Source organism: Batrachochytrium dendrobatidis (assembly GCF_000203795.2).
Source record: "Batrachochytrium dendrobatidis JAM81 unplaced genomic scaffold BATDEscaffold_7, whole genome shotgun sequence".
Lineage (NCBI taxonomy): Eukaryota > Fungi > Chytridiomycota > Chytridiomycetes > Rhizophydiales > Batrachochytrium > Batrachochytrium dendrobatidis.
Window position 1 is genome coordinate 568505 of NW_006281105.1, and position 18510 is coordinate 587014.

The following is an 18510-nucleotide window of genomic DNA, read 5'->3' on the forward strand; positions in this document are numbered from 1 at the left end:
CTCGTGACGAGCCTCGTTTTCAAAAACTATCTAGTCCATTCATTGCATCACGTGTTTAAAATCTGAGCAATTTGCATTGTATTGTTTTTATAAATCTCGAGTTTGGTCAACACTATTACCAAACTTACACCCAATACTATGTGGAAATCAACAGCTACCATCACGAATAAATCAAATACTGTAGAAAACGCAGTTTCTATTGCACAAAACAATGAGGATGACTGGACATCTGATCCCGATTTTGTGAATGAGATATCAGAAAAAGACCAAAGATGGGGAAAGCAAAAAACTATTGAAGACAAGAGTCAAAACGCTCAAAAAGACATGGCAGGTAAGCAAATATAGTTTTTTATATTTTCGTGATGGCTTGCTAGATTGATAAATACAATTCCATGATGGTTTGCCAGATTTGCGCGCCACGGTAGTTGCACACCACGAAACCAAGGTAAAAGCTTGATATTAAAAATATTAAAGTAGATGACATAAGCTAAATCCAAAATTATATATTGATTTACAGATCAAGAGTCAGTGGGAGAATCAAAATGGAGCATCTGTAAAGCAGAGTTACGGAGCCTCTGTGACGAAATAACGAGGTTATGGTCGAGTCGACAGATTCATATTTGAAACCAATTCTGTTCAAATGAAAACTCAATTTAATAAAATGTTTGGCTTGATTTCAACATGGCGAATCTGTCGCTGTAATTGCAGCTGATGGAAATGCAAGTCCAAACAATTCAATTTTTACAATGAAATCAAAGCACCAATGAGTCACGTGAATACTGAATGATTTTGTACGAAAATTCGGACATTAAATCTACAAATTGGCTTATATTAAACAGGAATTCATTAGTAGTTTGCAGTCTTAACAGATGAGTGCAACTGCAAAAGATCTTGTCGATCGTATACTTGCTGCAAATGATTCTGGAACTAGCTCTTCTCGCACTGCTATTCATGCATTGGTGGATAAAGTCTCCGAGGATCAAGTGAGTGCTTTAACTTTGCAGATACCAAGCCATAAGACTCCATGCATACTATTGCTTGTTCAAAAACAATCCTTTTCAATATGTATTCATGCGCTTCTACAATGTGCTAAATTTCAACAGATTGAACAGGAAATATTGCATTTGTGGATCAATGCAAACTCTAATACAGGAACAGTCCTCTGTCAACTACTAAAAGGTGTAATAAGCTTTCATTCTATAACACTCCATCTAGTATTGTCAATATTATTCGGTATTGGTCGATGCCATCCTAACAAAGTCGGAGAACACTTTCAATCTAGTCAAACATAGATCCATTCAGAATATTGTTTGGAAACAACTCGTACAATTTTTAGTTAAATCAAACTCGACTCAGAAATATCCCAGTGCGGACGTTTTAATCATGGTCACTAAGACTGCAATCAACAATGTAAGTAAGCATGAGATTTACTATTTTAAACAACGATCGTTTAAAATCATACCAACACTGCATTGCTACTTTTAGCTGTCCGAGTTTGAGCTTGAAAATTGTGTCGAAGGTCTTGCTCAAATAGTCGGAGCATTTCATAAAGCGGTGGTTTTGGATAAAGTCACACTCGAGGTAAATACACTTTCTTGAGCACAATTTGAAATTGGGTTGAATTTGCATTTTATTCTTGAATGAGTTGTTATTTTTCACAATAATATTGATTTTTAGTCTCACTTATACTGTGTTGTGGAATTTTATCATCTCTTTATTGCATTTATTTTATTCATTCAATTCAATTTAATCTCGTTTTTACAGCTTATGAGCGCCATGATGGTGATGATTTCAAACGTTCGAAAACTTGTACTCGAAGTGGACAGTATAACTGGAGTTTCTGACGAAAATACAGAACCGCGTGGCCAAGAAGCATTTCAAAAAGTATCAGGGTCAGAATATAAATCTACACTTCTTGGTTGTATTTTTTCAAGCGTATGGCTTCCTGCTTCGGTATGCGATGCTGTGTATATTTGAATTAACAGTTTACTATGCTTATTTTTACTTACCTATTGCACCAAATCACAAATCCCAATTCGTATTCCTTTTAGAATGCTCTCAATATCATATCCGTTCTCACCGATGTTGAAATGACATTTGAAGAAACCAAGATGTTTACTCGGAAAGTTATAGAGTATGTGGGTTTTAATTTCCAGGAAACTATTTTGATGAGCCATGGTTTTTGAATTGATGAATGGCTTGTTGGAAACTAAACAGGTGCTTCCCCGCGATTTCTGATCATGACAAACCAAATATTGCACACACACTGATACTGCTGTCTAAAAAGGTGCGGGTGTCTAAATTTAGTGTAAATTAAGCACATATCCGACTACTTACGTAGATTATTTATAGGGAGAAAAGTCCATGATTTTATCAACGCTTTCCAAAATGCTTTTTGACTGGTTCTCATCTGTTGGGTAAGTTTAGCTATTTTGTTCAAATAGATACAGTACAACAAAATGGTGCTACTAACATGCGATTGCGGTTAGATCCACAGAATCGGTTGTTTCGCGTCACATTATTGGGTCGATTTTGACAAATATATCTTTTGCCATACGCAATGATCAGGTAAAAGGTTGAACTCTTGTGTATCTTTGGCATTCTATCATTTAACCTGTTGATTTAAATCAGAGTCTTTGTGAAGAGTTTACAAAGTGGATACGCAACGATCACACAAGAGTGTTTATCAATTATAACTTTGCACTGTTGCTATTGATTGTACATGTGCCTCAGTTTGAAACAGCTGTGAGTGGTTTTGATTTGTCATGGCTTTATTTTTGCAAACATTAGTGCATCTTATTGAATATACTTTTGATACTGTATGAATAGACTCTGGATCTTATTTTGGCGTCCATGAAAGTATGGCTGGAAGCTGTAGATTGCACTCGTAATATTCATTGGCTATCTGGTTAGTCTTGTTTTATTTATAAAAGATTTGAATGTTAATCTAATACACAACTAATCCATCATGTATTTGATAAATGTTTGGTCCAGATGTTATGAACATGCACTCATATAATTTTGAGCTGAAAATCGCTACAATGCTTGATCCAGACATTTTTGGCGGATCTGGGGTGACTGATCAGATTGTTTCAGCTTTACTCAAACTTGGATGTTGCATTTTAGATAGCCCAAATAGTGCCACCAAAAGAAAGGGAGATGCGGTTCAGCAAAAACGGTGAGCCATTTGCAATGTCTATAACTAAAGCTGTTTGTAATATATAGACCATTGGCTGATGTTTATGTATTGACAATCTAGACTGTCTATGGCCAATACTATACTAGTATCTATTTTCAAGGTATGAATTTAGACTGAATATATTGCGAAATATGCATGTGCTACCATATTCCATTAACATAAATGTACAGTCGCATGCATATATGCAAAATATTGTATTAGAATGTTTATTTGATCGAATGCTATTCAAATCAGATGCATCGATACGAGCCATTGCTGTGTTTGAACAGCTATGTCACGAAAAGACTTTAATGTGCCAATATTTGACTATGGTTAGTAACGGATTTCACTCACCACTGGTTATCAAAGTATGAATTTAACCTTAAAACCATCTGGTTCAATTCAGATCAAGGAAATGGTCAACAATATATATGCCATGCCCGAAGATGTCAGAAAAAGGTTTATATCGGCTGTTTCTCCCTTGATTGTGTGTGATCGTTCAATCTTTGACAGCACAATGCTTGTTCTCCGAAAAGGATCATTTCAAAGGTAATATTTGAGTTTAATTGTTTTCTGTCAGAATTATATTTTTAAGCAAACCATTTACTATTCAATATTGACAGCACTATTGTTTGACTATAGAGAGCTTGCCTTTCGCGAAACCGCATTGAATGGACTCCTAAACCTGCTTGTGAGCATTGACAAACTTGAAAACAATTTAGTTCTTGATCATACCACCAAGTTTGAGCTTATTGGTAGGTAGATTTATTGTGTCAAGCATTTGGAATATATATTTAAAAGAGTATCTGTTGTGGATATTATAAATAGGCTATTTGCGACGCTTTTTGTCCCAACAAGCGGATATTCGTGACCGACTTTACACTCAAATGTTGAGTATTGTATGTACCAGCCCATCACTGACTGATACAATTTTAAGTATTGTTTGGACTCAGGTACATTATCATTACAAATCAAGCATGCCGTAAAATGCATTGTTTTCAACTTATTATTTTTAAATAGTTATCACAATATCTAGAGCCAAATGGAGAAGGACTGAAATTCGATCTTTGCTATTCGAAAAAGCAACGCACTATAGAGATTATAGGTAGCATGACTTGATTGTCTGAATGATATAAGAAATGTTACTGACTATAATGTGAATCGCGTTACGACTTTAGAACCACTTGGAGTTTTATTTCATACTTTGAGTGTTATTTTGTCCAAAGAATCGGCACTATCAAACACAAGTGATATCGAACATGCAGCAATGATGGGTACTTTGTTGCGTGTCATTGGTACTTTTACAAAACTTCATCTTGAGGATCTTCCTCTTGAAGAAATGAAAATGCCAAGCAATGTTGAGATTGATTCTGATGAATTGGAGAATCGTCAGCTTAGACTTCAAATGATGATTGGTGTTTATGAGGTAACTATATCTTGTATTAGTTTTGTTTTTATTTATTTTGATTTGAAATGTTTTACTGTATCAACTGGATTGCTAAAAATAATTTTTGGTGATAGGCAATGCTGGGTCACTGTTTTCTACATGGCGACGGACTAGACGAATGGTCAGAGTTTGTGGTTAGTCTATTCAAGCGACTCCGTGAACTTAAAGGCGTTCAAAAAGATTTTTTTTCAAAAAGTAGTATTTTATTTGCAATTGTCTTTATATTGGCTCATTAAGCAGTCTAGCATTTAAAATCATGCTAAATAATAGATAGATTCGGGTACAAGGAAAAACGCGTTCCATGTGTATTATCGTTTCAAATATGTGCACCGATTATTTGCAAGATTTTTGAAAGCAGTCATAGTAGCAGTGAAATGGGCATTTTTATTTTTGCTGCAGCCAGTAACCAACTGAATTTGGTATGTTTGCTTTCTTTATTATCAAAAGTGTATGTTTAAAAGTACTACTTACCAAATCTCAATAGATGTCCAAAGACCTTTCAACTTTCAACAATGACAACTTTTTCACGGAAAGTAAATGTATGGCAAATATAATATATCGGACATTTTTGTCAGAGGGAGCTCAAATCGTCAAATGTGACAAGGTGGATTTTAAAATGGTTTAAAAGTGCTGTTTTTGAACAATATAGATTGCTAATAATTCTTGTTTTTTGGGAAACGATGATAACAAAAAATTGACAGAAATTGCTTATTCTTGCAATAGACTGTTTTGAGCGATGTTATACTGCCATTCACTTGGCCATGGAATCACGTTTGAGTGCATGGCTTACGTATGTCTTGGGTCTAGACCAGGATGAAAATGAGACTATAAACACGGATAATAGCACCGCAACTCAAGACTCATTAACACTTGGCGTTTCTTCCTTGAGCGCTCTTAAAGTAAATACTTTTGATCTGCAATGTATTTGAAGCGGTTTGAATTGAAACTGAGTTTGTTTTCATGTAGATACCATTGAAAGAATTACTTGCACATGGATCATATTCAAAACAAGCGCTGGCATTATTCCGTTGCATTTCATTACTGCTCAAAAAATTTCCTGTTGGCACCAATACTATTAAAGAGTGGTTGATGCTAACCATCTTTCGGCAATCAATTGTTGACGTTAACATGATCAAAGAAGTGTTTGAATTGTTTCTTCAAAATACGTGTCTTGAAAACGATTCCGCATTGGTATGAGTTTATAGTTGACTGTTGTTGGTTAGTCATTACTTTTTATTGAATAGCGACTAACTATTTAAACCATTGCCACTCTAGCTTCAGAAAATATTGACAGAAACGGCTCGAGAATTTGGGGAAATTGTTATAGATGAAGACTTGAATGAAGACGAGCAGCCACAACTGGAGTTCCCGATTGTCTGTCAGGAAACGTACGTTGGTATATGTATTTTGTGGATTGTGATATGGAATGCCGTTTGATTCTTGTTTTAACAGTGTGACAATGGGCTTTTAGAGCAACGCCTATATCGATGTGTATACTTGGATTTTTAGAAACGTCATTAGAGCAGATAGAATGGTGTTTTGTTCATTGCACATCTTTTTCTGCCGAACCAGAAATGATCGAGGCTTCGCTAAATGAGCGGCTCATGAGTCGCTTTGTAAAAATGATTACCATGATAGGCGAACTTGAAAATGCGTGTGTTCCAGTAGTTGTTTCTGACCTTTTACTCCGGTGTATTGCAAAAACATACCGATTACTTACAATTATTACAAAAATGGTAATCCATTACTCGAGCGTATTTTATCAATATCCGGTTCGAATGCTCAAATCATTGTTTCTCATGTGTAATTCTTTTCAGAGATTAAAGGATGTGTCATCTCATCTTTCTCCAGGCTTCATTCAGCTTGTCAAAACAGCGTCTGTAGGCTTAACTCAACGGCTTTACTCTCTTATTCCATATCTGCAACAGCGTGATGGGGAACTATTGCAAACTAAAAAGAAGAACAAGGAAAAACAGCAGCTTGGAAGTGATACTAAAATGATTCCAAATGTAATTTACCATATTGAGCAATACGAACGCCATTTGATTCAGTTGAGCAAGCGGAGCAAAGTTGATTTAGGACATTTTATCAAGGTAGAATTGGTTAAATTATATATATTTACTTTCAGAATAAGGATATGTGTGATGAGACTGCTATTCGTTCTTTCAAAGCGAAAAGATTATTCCACATGTGTTGAACTGACGTTGCATCTGAATGGTTTGAAACTACGACTTTGATTAGCGATCTACTGCGCGCGATTTTCGAATTCAAATCAAGAATATTGAAGTGCAAGACAAGGAGCACGAGACTATCTCGCAAGCAAAACGAGCTCGCTTAGCCGAATCATGAAACCAGCCAATGAATCAGTTGGCTTGAAAAGAATATCAATTGACCGGAAAGCAATCCTCCGATCATGGGAAGTGGATATTTTTGGTAGTCTTTTTGCCAGTCAAGTGGGAAAATGAATGCTCCAAACCATCCTCCCAAGACAGTCATTGAAAATCTCCAAAGAGTTTGTTTTTCTTGAAGGGTTAGATTGACGCTTAAGAGTTAAAAATGTCATTCAAATGTCAGCTATTTTGGACTTGGTATGATAAAAACATGTGGCCAAGATGCATTGTACCTAGATGATGTGTTGGTAAACAGTTTATAGAGTACTGATGAGGTTGATGGATTTACCAGAGCAGCGGTATACAGCGATACTAATAATGTTCGATCTGTCCAGCTACAAAAATATGACAATGAACAGATTCAATATTTAAGCAATTGGATAATCACCCGTAGCAAGCAAAAACAACATACAGCAGCAGTGGAGCACCGAATCCAATGCATAGTATATAAAACAGGATAGTGTTTCCTACAACTCCAATAGCATTCTATTCGAGCAATCAACCCAACATGAGTAATCATTGACTGGATCTGAACAACAATATTTAATGTCATGACTAGATTACCTTTAAAACCAAGTCAAACCAGGAGTTGGACTGTTTACTATTTTTGTATTCTTGTATATGGAGAGTAGGGAAGACAGTCAAGCGACCCAATAGCATTATCAGCACAATAAAGAAAAGTCCTTTGCTAGGATTCTGCAACAATTCAATCTCGGGTGAGCCAAGAATAGTAACTAGAGCACTAAATGCAGTAAACACAACTTCGCTCATCATCTTGACTTATATTCTGCAGTGCAATCAACTAGATTTAAATATTGAATTCATCAAAATCAAAATCGGGTTTTCTTGTTGCTCAGCAAACTCGAGTGTTTTCTAAACCAACTCGTTATTCCACTGCAACCATGTCAATGCTGGATGTTCTGCCAGAAAACAATGAATCTTATGGCACACAGGACTACTGGGAAGATCGCTATGTACAGTAAGAGAGCAATGTCTTGTTCAATAGTGGACTCTGTCTACATCCATGATTGACATTCGTTGTATTAATACATGTCCATTCATTGAAATGATTGACCATGTAGTGAAGAGCAGACAACATTTGACTGGTTTAAGGGGTTTGACGATATACAGGACACTTTTACAAAAGTTTTGGTTAATAAAACTGGCAGAATTTTACACTTGGGATGTGGTAACAGCAGATTAGGAGAGGATCTCTACAAGGCTGGATGGACTCATATTGTCAATGTAGATTATTCTCCAGCCGTGATCGACACCATGACAAAACGATGCAGCGAGTTGCTTGGTATGACATGGGATGTCGCAGATGTGTTCAAATTGGATCAAGTATATCCTGCTCAGTCATTCGAGTATGCAATTGATAAAGGAACACTAGATGCTTTATTGACTCGCAAGCACGATCCTTGGAATCCACCTCCAGATCTGTGCCAAGATATTTCAAACTATATTTCTCAAGTTTCTCGGATGCTTTCATCTGGTGGAATTTTACTGCATATCACTTTTGCTCAACCACATTTTAGGAAACGCTTTTTGGAGATTCCAGAGTTTAAAGTGTCGACATTGACACTCGAGGGAAAAGGCGGAGGATTCGAGTACTTTGCCTATGTTTGCCAAAAGATCTGATGGCAATTCTTGCAAGTTTTTAAATATATAAATGCCACCTGCATCCATCATGAAAATTTTATATTACATATTGACTGTATACTCGATGATATTGCAATCAAACTCGGAATTATAAAAATTACAGACTAATGCAATTCGCATGTAGTTATAGTTCAAACACTTACTTTGATTCAAGCCCAAATAATTAAAATGTAACTAATGCATTTATTTAGACAACACTTTATCAATAGCAGCTGAAATACATCGAAAGTTGTAATCAATAAGTCCTTGTCTGTCAAAATTTTCCTCTCGTAATAACGTCACTAACACCAAGTGTCTATTGCATTGAAAAAATACAACCCATTTAAAGTCGAAATAGACAAAAGAAATGAGTCAATAGTATTATGAATGCAGGATATTGATAGATTGACATGGCAGCAACACTCAACTGGTTTACACGACGTAGATAAAGTGCCATGCCATTGTTAAGCCGAATACTTGCATACGATTCAACTTGATAGTTATCGTCACCAAGTGGATTTACTCGTCGAAGTGGCGAATTGGGTTGTTCAGGAGATTGTGTTGATGATGCTACTGAACCTTGCACAGTTGCTCCAGAATATATACTTGAAATGTCAAGTACAACATCAATCATGTCGCTGCATAGTTCATATGATTGCATATCAACAGGTGAACTATCTGTCGCAATATATATTTTAGATGCCATGTCAAACAAAAATGCTTTTTCAATTCCCGTATTCTATAGTAAAAACAGTCATTAGCATTCAATCCACTCTTCAACCAACGATTAGTTGAACAATTATAAATTCCTACAGAGCAAAGCATGTTTAGCAAATTCTCTAGTGTCGCCAGCTGTGGAATAAGCTTTTGAATGACTTTTGAAAATGCTTCAAACACCGAATGGTCATAGATAGATGTGAGATGAAAACTGAGATTTGCAGCGTTAACACCAACATCTCCAAGATCGTCGTAGAGCCGCTGGTAAATATCTCGCTTTGTTTCTACCCCAATTTTCAAATATTAGATTCATACTGCCAACTACAAAGCCAAATGATAAAAATACCTATTTTGTGATCATCAGATAATCCATCTACTTTATGAACAAAAATTTCAAATGATATATCGGGATTGATTCTGAATGCCTTGAATATTGTACTATGTAGTCTCTCAAGTGCTTCTAAATAATCATCCTAAAAACCGTTACAACTCGATGCATTAGCCTACTTGAGTGGATCGAGATCCAACATTGGAATATCTATTACCTGAGCATCAACAACAAACATGACTGCTCCGCATTGCTGGAATAAAAGCACAGGGTCAAACGAAGGATCGCATACATCCACATGGCCAGGAAAATCCCACAACTGTAAATCCAGAAAAGGGAGAATGTCGTATCTGGAGACTACAGTGGTTGATTCTAGAAAAATGGTTTCGTTTGGTGGCATTTTGTGAAAGACAACATTGAGAATACTGGATTTTCCACTCCTGCAGTAGATTCAACGATATAATTTCCGTGGATATTAGCAGTTGGCAAAGTAATATTCTGAGACGGATCTACCTGTTTAGACACCAATGATATACCTCCGAAGTCCAATGATAAGGAGTCTAGGCTTGTTGGCAACTCCAGAGCTTGCTAAAGGTGTTTCTATGGAAGATCCAAAGATTTGACCAGGAATTGTAGAAGATGCAGACTGCGATTTAGCAGATGCTATATCTGAAGAACCATACCTAATGTTAACAGAAACATGGCTGTTAAAGAACAGCTCTGTAGCCATAGATGAACCAATGATTGGCAGTTTCAAAAAGTAATCCATTGGCCACAACAGTGGTGATATTCACATATTTTTTATTTTAGCAATCCATGAGAATAGCCAGACCGGTTCGACTCACATCGTCCTGCTCTGCTGTATTCAAGTTCAATTGTTGGTCAAGTTTTTGTTTGGGCAAATTTTTGTGTTTGATTGAATTTTGGCTGTTTTTGGCCAAATCCAATTAAAGTTTGGTCAAAAATTGCTTGTTTTTCATTCAGTTTTGAAACTTGGCGTCAGCAGCGAGTCTCGACTGAGATTAAACTCGAAATCAGTGATTAGAATCACTGGAATTTTATTGATTTCTCGTCACATTCAAAAAGCTGTATAGCATCTGGGTGAAGGGATCCATCCCAAATAGTACACAACTGCTATTATCAAAACACTCTCAAGGCCTGAAAGAGTATGCAAAGCGATGAAGATGGATTGCTACAAAACCATCCTAGTCACTCTGTAGAATGGGCTAAATCTTCTGCTGCTGCTGCAACTACAACAGGACTCATTCCTTCCCAGTGGGTATATTCTCCATTTTCAGTCGTATATTGTGTGGGCATATCGGAATAGGATGCACTTGAGCAGGGTGACGATTTAAACTCCACAGCGAGTTCATGTATCCGTTGATCTTCTTTTCGGTTGAAATAAGATACTTGTCCGGTGACTGGATCTATATACTGATATCCATGTGTACTGGAAGAATGCACAGGCATATATGCAATCATGCCGTGAGGAAGGTGTGGTGGTTGTTGAGGGGGTGATTCTGAATGAACAGAAGAGCCCTGCATTTGTGGTGGCATTTGCAATGGTGTGACTGGAGCATGTATCAATTGTGAGGCAGATGGCATGTATTGAGGAGCACCAAATTGGGATTGTATTAAACCATATGCAGGCAGATGCTGCATGTGTGAATGTGTCGAGTTGCCTCGTTGAGATCTCCCCCACGATAAACGTAGTGCAGATCCACCTAGATATGAATATATTCGTGAACCCCCAATCAAAAGGTCAATCCATGTGCTAGTATTAAGCCTTTTTCAAAGTAGCCAAACCCGTACCTATAACTTTGCCATCCATTTCTTGGATGGCCATTTCAGCAGATTGCCGATGTATAAACTGGACAAATCCGCATCTTTTTCCAAAAGGAATCTTGGTATATACGATTTCGCCAAAAGGTAAAAAGTGCTTTCGCAAGTCATCGTTGGTCATGGTAGCAGGCAATGCTCCAATAAAAATAGTCGAGTTGGTGGGATCGTTTCCCCCAAGATGCTGATGCATATATACAGGCTGTCGATAAATCATATGGGCGGAATTAGGGATCATTGCACCAGAAGCATCCATATAGGATGGGGGGATAGGGTAGTATCCTGGCATTCCGTGACCATTTGATCCAAGTGCCTTATGTTTTGGAGTAGCAATTGAAACACGTACAGGGCGAGAGCCAATCATTTGGCCTTGAAGGTCGACAAGTGACTGTTGCTGATCAGCCTCGGATCCAAACCGAACAAATCCATAGCCTTTTGGAGATCCAGTAGTGGGATCTATGACTACTCTGGCTGATTTAACAGAGGGATATCGTTCATGAAATACTTGCTATAGCGGGAAAACAATGAGCAAGCGCATTTTGTAACTTGACAGAAACCATGTGATTCCAACACTACATTGAAAACGTACCATTAACAAAATATCATTGATTTCGTGTGCCAGATCACCAACAAATATAGAAAACTCGGGCCTGTCAAGTTGAAAAGTTGGGTGAAGTAAAGCATCAGTTAATAAGCAACTCAGACACAAGTACTCCAAAACACACATGTAGTTGATGCAACAATAAACCCAAAACACAGAACGTACAAAGGAGATAGGCCACCGCCAAAAGCCCAATTTAGCTTGAAAAAACAATGAGTGCCAGGGATTAAAGTGCCGTTAACCAACTCTAATAGTTTAGCTGCTACGTCAGATGATGAAAATTCAACAAAGCAATAGCCTGCTAGGGATCTAATCATAGATAAAGAATACGTGTATGAACATACAACCGGAAAACTCATGGATGCAATGTAAAGCAATAAGATACCCTGTAGACTTGTCTTTGATCATTTTAACAGTGACAGATTCACCCAGCAATCTCCTAATATCAAGAGAGGTTGTAAGTGACTCCACAGCAAGTCAAACGCGTGATGGTATAAACAGAAAAGCCAATACACTGAATGAATGCAAAGCGATCATTCATGTAGGTTTGAACTGGAATAAACTTGATTCAATAGTTTGCTGCTGGATTCTTTTCATTTACAAGATGTGTAGCAGATGCATTCACTACAAAACTCGCAATTCATTCCTGCCTGGAATCTAATAGCATTCTCCCTGTTCATTTCAAACCCATAGCTATTTACCATGTCTGTCTAATAAAGTGTTCGTCCATCCATGGCAAAAGGTCGCCCATCCACAGAGTGCTTCCACCAGACGATTCGGGTCTTGAGTGTTCCATTGTCAGGATGTGTAAGCCAGTTGGATAACAGCCAAACAAGGGGTTAACAAAACCAAAACCCATTTTGGCCAAATTTGGTTTGGCCAAATTAGTTGGCCTAATTTTCGGCATAAACTTGGCCATTTCTTTACTAGACATGGACGACAGATCCGACTGTCGCAGCACCAGTCGGTCTCATCATCACGATGATGACAGACACTCTCGTAAACACAGACTCGAGGTTTCTGAAAAACCTCATTCTTCCGATTCCGACACATCAAGAGATAAACCTCGCAAGAGTCGTTCTAGGCACAAGAGTTCTGCAAAGAAATCCAGATCACAAAGCATTGATTCCATCTCATCCACTGGCTCTTCAGTCTCTAGTACAGATAGCAGCAGAAGTGGTCGTCGCTCTCGAGATAAAAAACACAAGAGCAAGAAACACAAAAAGGATCGATCTGGCGATGACAGGAAGCATAAGAAGTCCAAAAAGGACAAGAAGAGCAAGAAGGATCGGAAGAGCAGAAAGGACAAGGATAGAAAGACATCTTCCTTGTCATTGACCAACCAGTATGGGTCCAAAGGCATTATTTCTGCTACAGATGTAAGCTTGAAAAACTTGGCTTGCATTCCACTACACAGTCTTAATACTAAACCTTCAACAGATCTACTCTAAAGAAGCCGAGTTCCGCAGTTGGTTGATTGATATCAAGAATATTGCTGCAGATGCTTTGGATGCTCGTGCTACCAAGGAATACTTTCTCGAATGTAATCGTATTCTTGTCAACTCTGCTAAACTGTTTATTCATTCAGAATTTCAAGTCTCATAATGTTTGTATTCTGTAGATATGGAAGATTATAACACTGCAACCCTTCCACATGAAAAATATTACAATCTTTCCACCTGGTAATACACTATGCATCTGACTCATTGATATGCACGCTGCATTTAGCTTCTAATCTTTCAAATTCATAGGGAGCGTTTAAATCGAAGTGGTCAAATAGAATCCTACTCTGGCGAAATTGACTTGGCAAAAGGTGAAACTTGGAATCAGTGGTTATTCATTTTGATATAAATGCTCTGCACTGCAATCAGAATCTGTTTCACGATCCAAACACTAACATCCCACTTTGATTTGTCTTGTTTTACATTTTATTCATTTAGACGAAGAACGAGTGCGGAGTTCGACAAGAGCCAAAGGCACAGCTATTGAATTGGCGTTTTCTAGAAATGAGCTAGAGGGATTAAGAAAACTACAGGAGGAGCGAATTGCTGCAGATCGCCTTCGTAAAATGGGTTTCCAGCCCAAGGATAGCATGGGTGTGCGATATGAATAAATAGCAACCCTCTGTCCATAACTTTGTAAACTTGGGCATACACTACTATAATGAAAAGCATCAAGCCCAATATCTAGTCATCCAAAGCGACAATAGAAATAGTCAAACTTGACGAATGAATACTATATGAAAACATTTAGTTTTTTTAATTACTCGACTAGAAACAAGTTCATTTACAACCGTATTCACGCATCATACAACACCTTTCTGTGATTTACTTTGTAATGAGTGCTTTAAAGTATACAATGGTTTGATATGTATTACCCATTTCTATTAGAAGTCAACATGTTTAGTTTAATCAATACAACAACCATTATATGATGCTCATAATCCAACTGTGATTTTGAACCAAGATTGTCCTCATTTGAAAATCATATATTGTACAATCACCAGATTTATATACTGCAATTCGGGTTGTGTTTGATCATTCATACATTTCATTACAAGAATATCAGTCAATAGTTTAGAATATTATACAATAAATGGATTGATTTGTACTTTTTTACGTGAATACAGCAGCAATCTGATGCAATCTGAACCATTTCTTGGTAAATCTGTGCAAATTCAAACATCTTCAAGCGTATATACGCTTTTGATTGACAATTCTCAATACATTCAAACAGTTTCAGTAATTGTTAATCTGAACTTCAGCGTCTTGATATTGACTGAATCGGACACGATGTTATTTTTTAAATTTGAATCGGATTAACAATGTTATATCGTTACTATTATTACTGCAACTACAATGGCTGGTCCACCTACCACTACTAATAATCATGCAAATGCTGCTGCTCCACGTCCGCCTGTTCCTGTTCGTAAAGAACGTCCGCCTTCACCTCCGCCGTCCATCTACGATAGCAAAGCCCAGACTCATTACACTGTCGGTGCTTTGTTGGGAGAGGTAACATTATCATTCATGCTTTAGTCTATGCTTAATACTTTGACTATTGCTCTAGTGCATTGGTATTCATTTGAACCGTTGTTTCCGGATATCCTGGAATCTGCTCAACTTACAGGGAGGATTTGCTCGATGCTATGAAGTCCTTGATGATAAAGAGAATCGATTTGCTGCCAAAGTAGTCTACAAACCATCACTCAAGTCTCAAAAGCAACGGCAAAAGGTATTGCAACAGCACTAGTTATGACAAACTTTACATCTAGCATTCAGACAGTCACAAACTTTATACTGATTTTAAACTTGTATTTCATCTGCTCCATATAAATCATACATGTCTTGCATGAATTAACTTCAAAACTATAGCTTGTTTCTGAGATCAGCATTCACAAGTCTTTGTCGCACCCATGCATTGTCCGGTTTATCAATGTATTCGAGGATGATGTCAACGTGTACATGATTTTGGAAATTTGTGAAAACAAGGTCTGACTTGACTAACTATGGCGTTATGTTGTATGCACTAGTGTAATGTTCGCACAATGCTAATCACAAATTTATAAACTGTTTTACTTTATCAACTTTTAATGATATATAATTAGACCTTTGTGGATATGATAAAAAAGCGGAAACGGCTTACTGACCCAGAAATTAGATATTATATGTACCAGCTACTCGACTCTATTCGATATATGCATCGGCACGGTGTGATTCATCGTGATATCAAATTAGGAAACCTGTTTCTGGGTGATCGGATGCAAATGAAGATTGGCGATTTTGGATTGGCTGCGTTACTTAAACACGACGGCGAACGAAAAAAGTAACAGTGCTTAATACCATTTAGACTTGAAATTAGTTTCATGTGCTGATTATATATTTTGACATGCTTAAATAGAACAATATGTGGTACCCCCAATTATATTGCTCCAGAAGTATTGTTCAACAAAGAAGGTCATAGTTTCGAGGTAGATATTTGGAGTCTTGGCATTGTCATGTAAGTCTTTTGGATATCCGATACTCTACTTTTGACCAAAAATATAACAACTTGAATTACTCGTAGGTATACATTTGCAATCGGAAAACCACCTTTTCAAACAAAAGATGTCAACTCAATTTATGAGTAAGTAATTTATTAGAGTATTATATCTACAAGAGAATATCGTTCAAGTAGAATGTCCGGCACTAACTGCGCTTATCCAATCATATTTAGACGAATTCGTGAAAACAATTTAGAATTTCCTGCAAATATACCCATTTCCGATGATGTTCGAATCATTATCAAGTCGTTGCTTCACTCTGACCCAGGTAATTTCAAGAATAGCATCCATGTTCAGTCCATGAGCTTTAATTATATTTGATTTTACTTTAGAACAACGCCCATCTATTGACGATGTACTAGAGCATCGATTTTTTTCCACGGAGCCTATACTAAAAGAGATTCCTGTATCAGCTCTTCACACACCGCCTATTTTTGACACCTATCCGAAACAGACAGAGCCATCCAATAGATACACTTATGCCACTCAAGTCGATGCAGACAAACTTCATACATCTCCACAGGGTACTCGACATCAACAGATGAATGACAAGCAGCTTCAAACAAAATCCTTGTACGGTGGCTTGGTCACTGCGATTTCAGATGTTCGATTCAATGAGCCGGCTCGTGCTTTAGGAGCAGTACGACAATCACGTCCAGAATCTATTGGACTACGCTCCCCAAGGTATGGTTTGCGAATTCACTTTGCCTTGATATTATCAGTGTCACATTGCACCGTGTCGTGTTATTATGTGGAAATTACACAATATATTAAATGTACACTTTTTATTATAGAAATCCACCAATAGCAATTTCAGATCCGGTTCCACTTCATGGTAAAAACACTCTTATCATTTAAATCGAGGAAATTACGCACCATAAAATCACACTATGGTATTAACCGTTATTTTGGATATATTGTATGTAATTACTAATACAACAGCAGTACCAGCCACGCCGTATGAATCTGTATCTTCTCAACCTTCCAAGCATCGCTTGCAGCCTGTGACTGTGCAGGCGCCTACTCTACTACGATCAGCACTTCAGCCATCACCAGCACATGGCGTGACACCCAACCACCTTTTGTCTCCAACTTCCAAGACTCAAAGTCATGGCGTACGAGAGCATTCATCAAACTCACCTCCGGATCAAACTGAGAATACACCCACAAGTTCATCAGCACCAACACCACCATCAATCACCTCATCAAAATCAAGCAACTCTAAAGATGTGTCGCGAAAAAGCAATGCTCCTTTAGAAGAACTGCTACAGGTGCTTACAAATGGACTTTATGAGAGGGAAGTTCGAGGTACTGATGGCATGAATGAGCTTGCTAATGATATCGCTCATTTGCAATTTGGAGGTAAGAGTTTAAATACTACTCAAACTGGTTGTTGTTTCATCAAGAATCTATTTTTGCCTAGCTGCGACATGACAGTTGAATTTTGACTCTAAATGCTCAATATGATTATGATAGAACATCCGCTTGAACATCCAGATTTGTTTATTACAAAATGGATTGATTATTCCAACAAATACGGTCTTGGTTACCAACTTCGTGACGGCTCTGTTGGCGTGTACTTTAACGACTCGACATCTATTATTCTTGCATCAGATGGTTTCCACTTTGAATATCTGTATACTAGTAAGTCTACAGAAAAGATTTCGATGCATTGCGGTGCATGGAATTTGGATTCGTTTCCCACAGACTTGACAAAAAAGGTGACACTATTAAGGCATTTCAAGGGGTATATGCAGGAAAACTTATACAGAGTAAGTTGATATTTTAAAGTCGAATGGGTTGTGTTATGTAGCTTTTATTGGCTGACGATGTTGTGTTTAGGCATGCTCCACTAACTTGGACAGCCCTCCTAAAATCGTGTCACTGGAGTATCTCACCAAGTATTTGCGAACCAAAAATGGTGTTTTCTTTCGTTTGAGCAACCATACGCTGCAGGTGAGATGATTGTGTTACTGTATTTGACCAAACACGCTTGCATCAGAAGCCAACGTGTGATTTGATATTATACTGACATTTTTACAGCTTAATCTATTTGACCATACCAAATTGATTATTTCTGAGCGAGGTGAAGTTGTGACATATATCGACTCGAATAGGGAAATGCATACTCATTCGCTGAGCTGGTTTTTAAGACATGGTTCACTGGATGTGATTGACCGAATATCATATATTCGCGGTGTAATCCACCAAATACTCACCAAAAAAAGCAAGCGGATAGTTACCAATACGAAAAACACATGAGGGTCTATACTGGCAAAGATGATGATGGTTGTGTTTTTTATATTTCTTGTTTCGATTTTGGCCAT

General features: G+C 37.5%; 8 protein-coding genes across 8 annotated transcripts; 6 read left to right on the plus strand and 2 right to left on the minus strand.

The window, feature by feature from the left end:
* Positions 1 to 138: 138 nt before the first annotated feature.
* Positions 139 to 589, plus strand: BATDEDRAFT_25427 (uncharacterized protein; the record flags this gene model as incomplete). Its single annotated transcript, XM_006679387.1, has 3 exons — positions 139 to 331; positions 408 to 445; positions 518 to 589. 3 exons carry the CDS (start codon positions 139 to 141, stop codon positions 587 to 589), a joined length of 303 nt encoding a protein of 100 aa, XP_006679450.1.
* Positions 590 to 1383: 794 nt separating this feature from the next.
* BATDEDRAFT_89410 (uncharacterized protein) lies at positions 1384 to 5250 on the plus strand (the record flags this gene model as incomplete). Its single annotated transcript, XM_006679585.1, has 20 exons — positions 1384 to 1410; positions 1486 to 1581; positions 1765 to 1953; positions 2052 to 2134; positions 2218 to 2287; positions 2353 to 2417; positions 2490 to 2568; positions 2632 to 2745; positions 2830 to 2908; positions 2995 to 3178; positions 3260 to 3299; positions 3585 to 3727; positions 3821 to 3933; positions 4007 to 4131; positions 4199 to 4283; positions 4357 to 4604; positions 4700 to 4820; positions 4896 to 5044; positions 5110 to 5158; positions 5201 to 5250. 20 exons carry the CDS (start codon positions 1384 to 1386, stop codon positions 5248 to 5250), a joined length of 2109 nt encoding a protein of 702 aa, XP_006679648.1.
* A 136-nt stretch (positions 5251 to 5386) lies between these two features.
* On the plus strand, positions 5387 to 6974 carry BATDEDRAFT_89411 (uncharacterized protein; the record flags this gene model as incomplete). The annotated part of the gene is made up of 6 exons (XM_006679586.1): positions 5387 to 5524; positions 5592 to 5816; positions 5901 to 6021; positions 6135 to 6361; positions 6443 to 6718; positions 6867 to 6974. The coding sequence occupies 6 exons, from the start codon at positions 5387 to 5389 to the stop codon at positions 6972 to 6974; spliced, it is 1095 nt and encodes a 364-aa protein (XP_006679649.1).
* A 943-nt stretch (positions 6975 to 7917) lies between these two features.
* Positions 7918 to 8656, plus strand: BATDEDRAFT_25429 (uncharacterized protein; the record flags this gene model as incomplete). Its single annotated transcript, XM_006679388.1, has 2 exons — positions 7918 to 7994; positions 8098 to 8656. The coding sequence occupies 2 exons, from the start codon at positions 7918 to 7920 to the stop codon at positions 8654 to 8656; spliced, it is 636 nt and encodes a 211-aa protein (XP_006679451.1).
* Positions 8657 to 8860: 204 nt separating this feature from the next.
* Positions 8861 to 10431, minus strand: BATDEDRAFT_12127 (uncharacterized protein; the record flags this gene model as incomplete). The annotated part of the gene is made up of 7 exons (XM_006679309.1): positions 8861 to 8972; positions 9085 to 9178; positions 9236 to 9395; positions 9470 to 9657; positions 9720 to 9846; positions 9919 to 10141; positions 10238 to 10431. 7 exons carry the CDS (start codon positions 10429 to 10431, stop codon positions 8861 to 8863), a joined length of 1098 nt encoding a protein of 365 aa, XP_006679372.1.
* Positions 10432 to 10725: 294 nt separating this feature from the next.
* On the minus strand, positions 10726 to 12937 carry BATDEDRAFT_19794 (uncharacterized protein; the record flags this gene model as incomplete). Its single annotated transcript, XM_006679332.1, has 6 exons — positions 10726 to 11425; positions 11514 to 12048; positions 12130 to 12190; positions 12298 to 12450; positions 12527 to 12580; positions 12843 to 12937. 6 exons carry the CDS (start codon positions 12935 to 12937, stop codon positions 10911 to 10913), a joined length of 1413 nt encoding a protein of 470 aa, XP_006679395.1. The 3' UTR covers positions 10726 to 10910.
* Positions 12938 to 13073: 136 nt separating this feature from the next.
* Positions 13074 to 14389, plus strand: BATDEDRAFT_89102 (uncharacterized protein; the record flags this gene model as incomplete). Its single annotated transcript, XM_006679587.1, has 5 exons — positions 13074 to 13520; positions 13582 to 13684; positions 13763 to 13823; positions 13893 to 13954; positions 14082 to 14389. 5 exons carry the CDS (start codon positions 13074 to 13076, stop codon positions 14252 to 14254), a joined length of 846 nt encoding a protein of 281 aa, XP_006679650.1. The 3' UTR covers positions 14255 to 14389.
* A 610-nt stretch (positions 14390 to 14999) lies between these two features.
* On the plus strand, positions 15000 to 18445 carry BATDEDRAFT_89413 (polo kinase CDC5; the record flags this gene model as incomplete). Its single annotated transcript, XM_006679588.1, has 13 exons — positions 15000 to 15155; positions 15271 to 15375; positions 15516 to 15632; positions 15749 to 15966; positions 16042 to 16140; positions 16207 to 16266; positions 16357 to 16451; positions 16516 to 16867; positions 16978 to 17018; positions 17126 to 17545; positions 17660 to 17955; positions 18026 to 18139; positions 18227 to 18445. The coding sequence occupies 13 exons, from the start codon at positions 15000 to 15002 to the stop codon at positions 18443 to 18445; spliced, it is 2292 nt and encodes a 763-aa protein (XP_006679651.1).
* Positions 18446 to 18510: the final 65 nt, after the last annotated feature.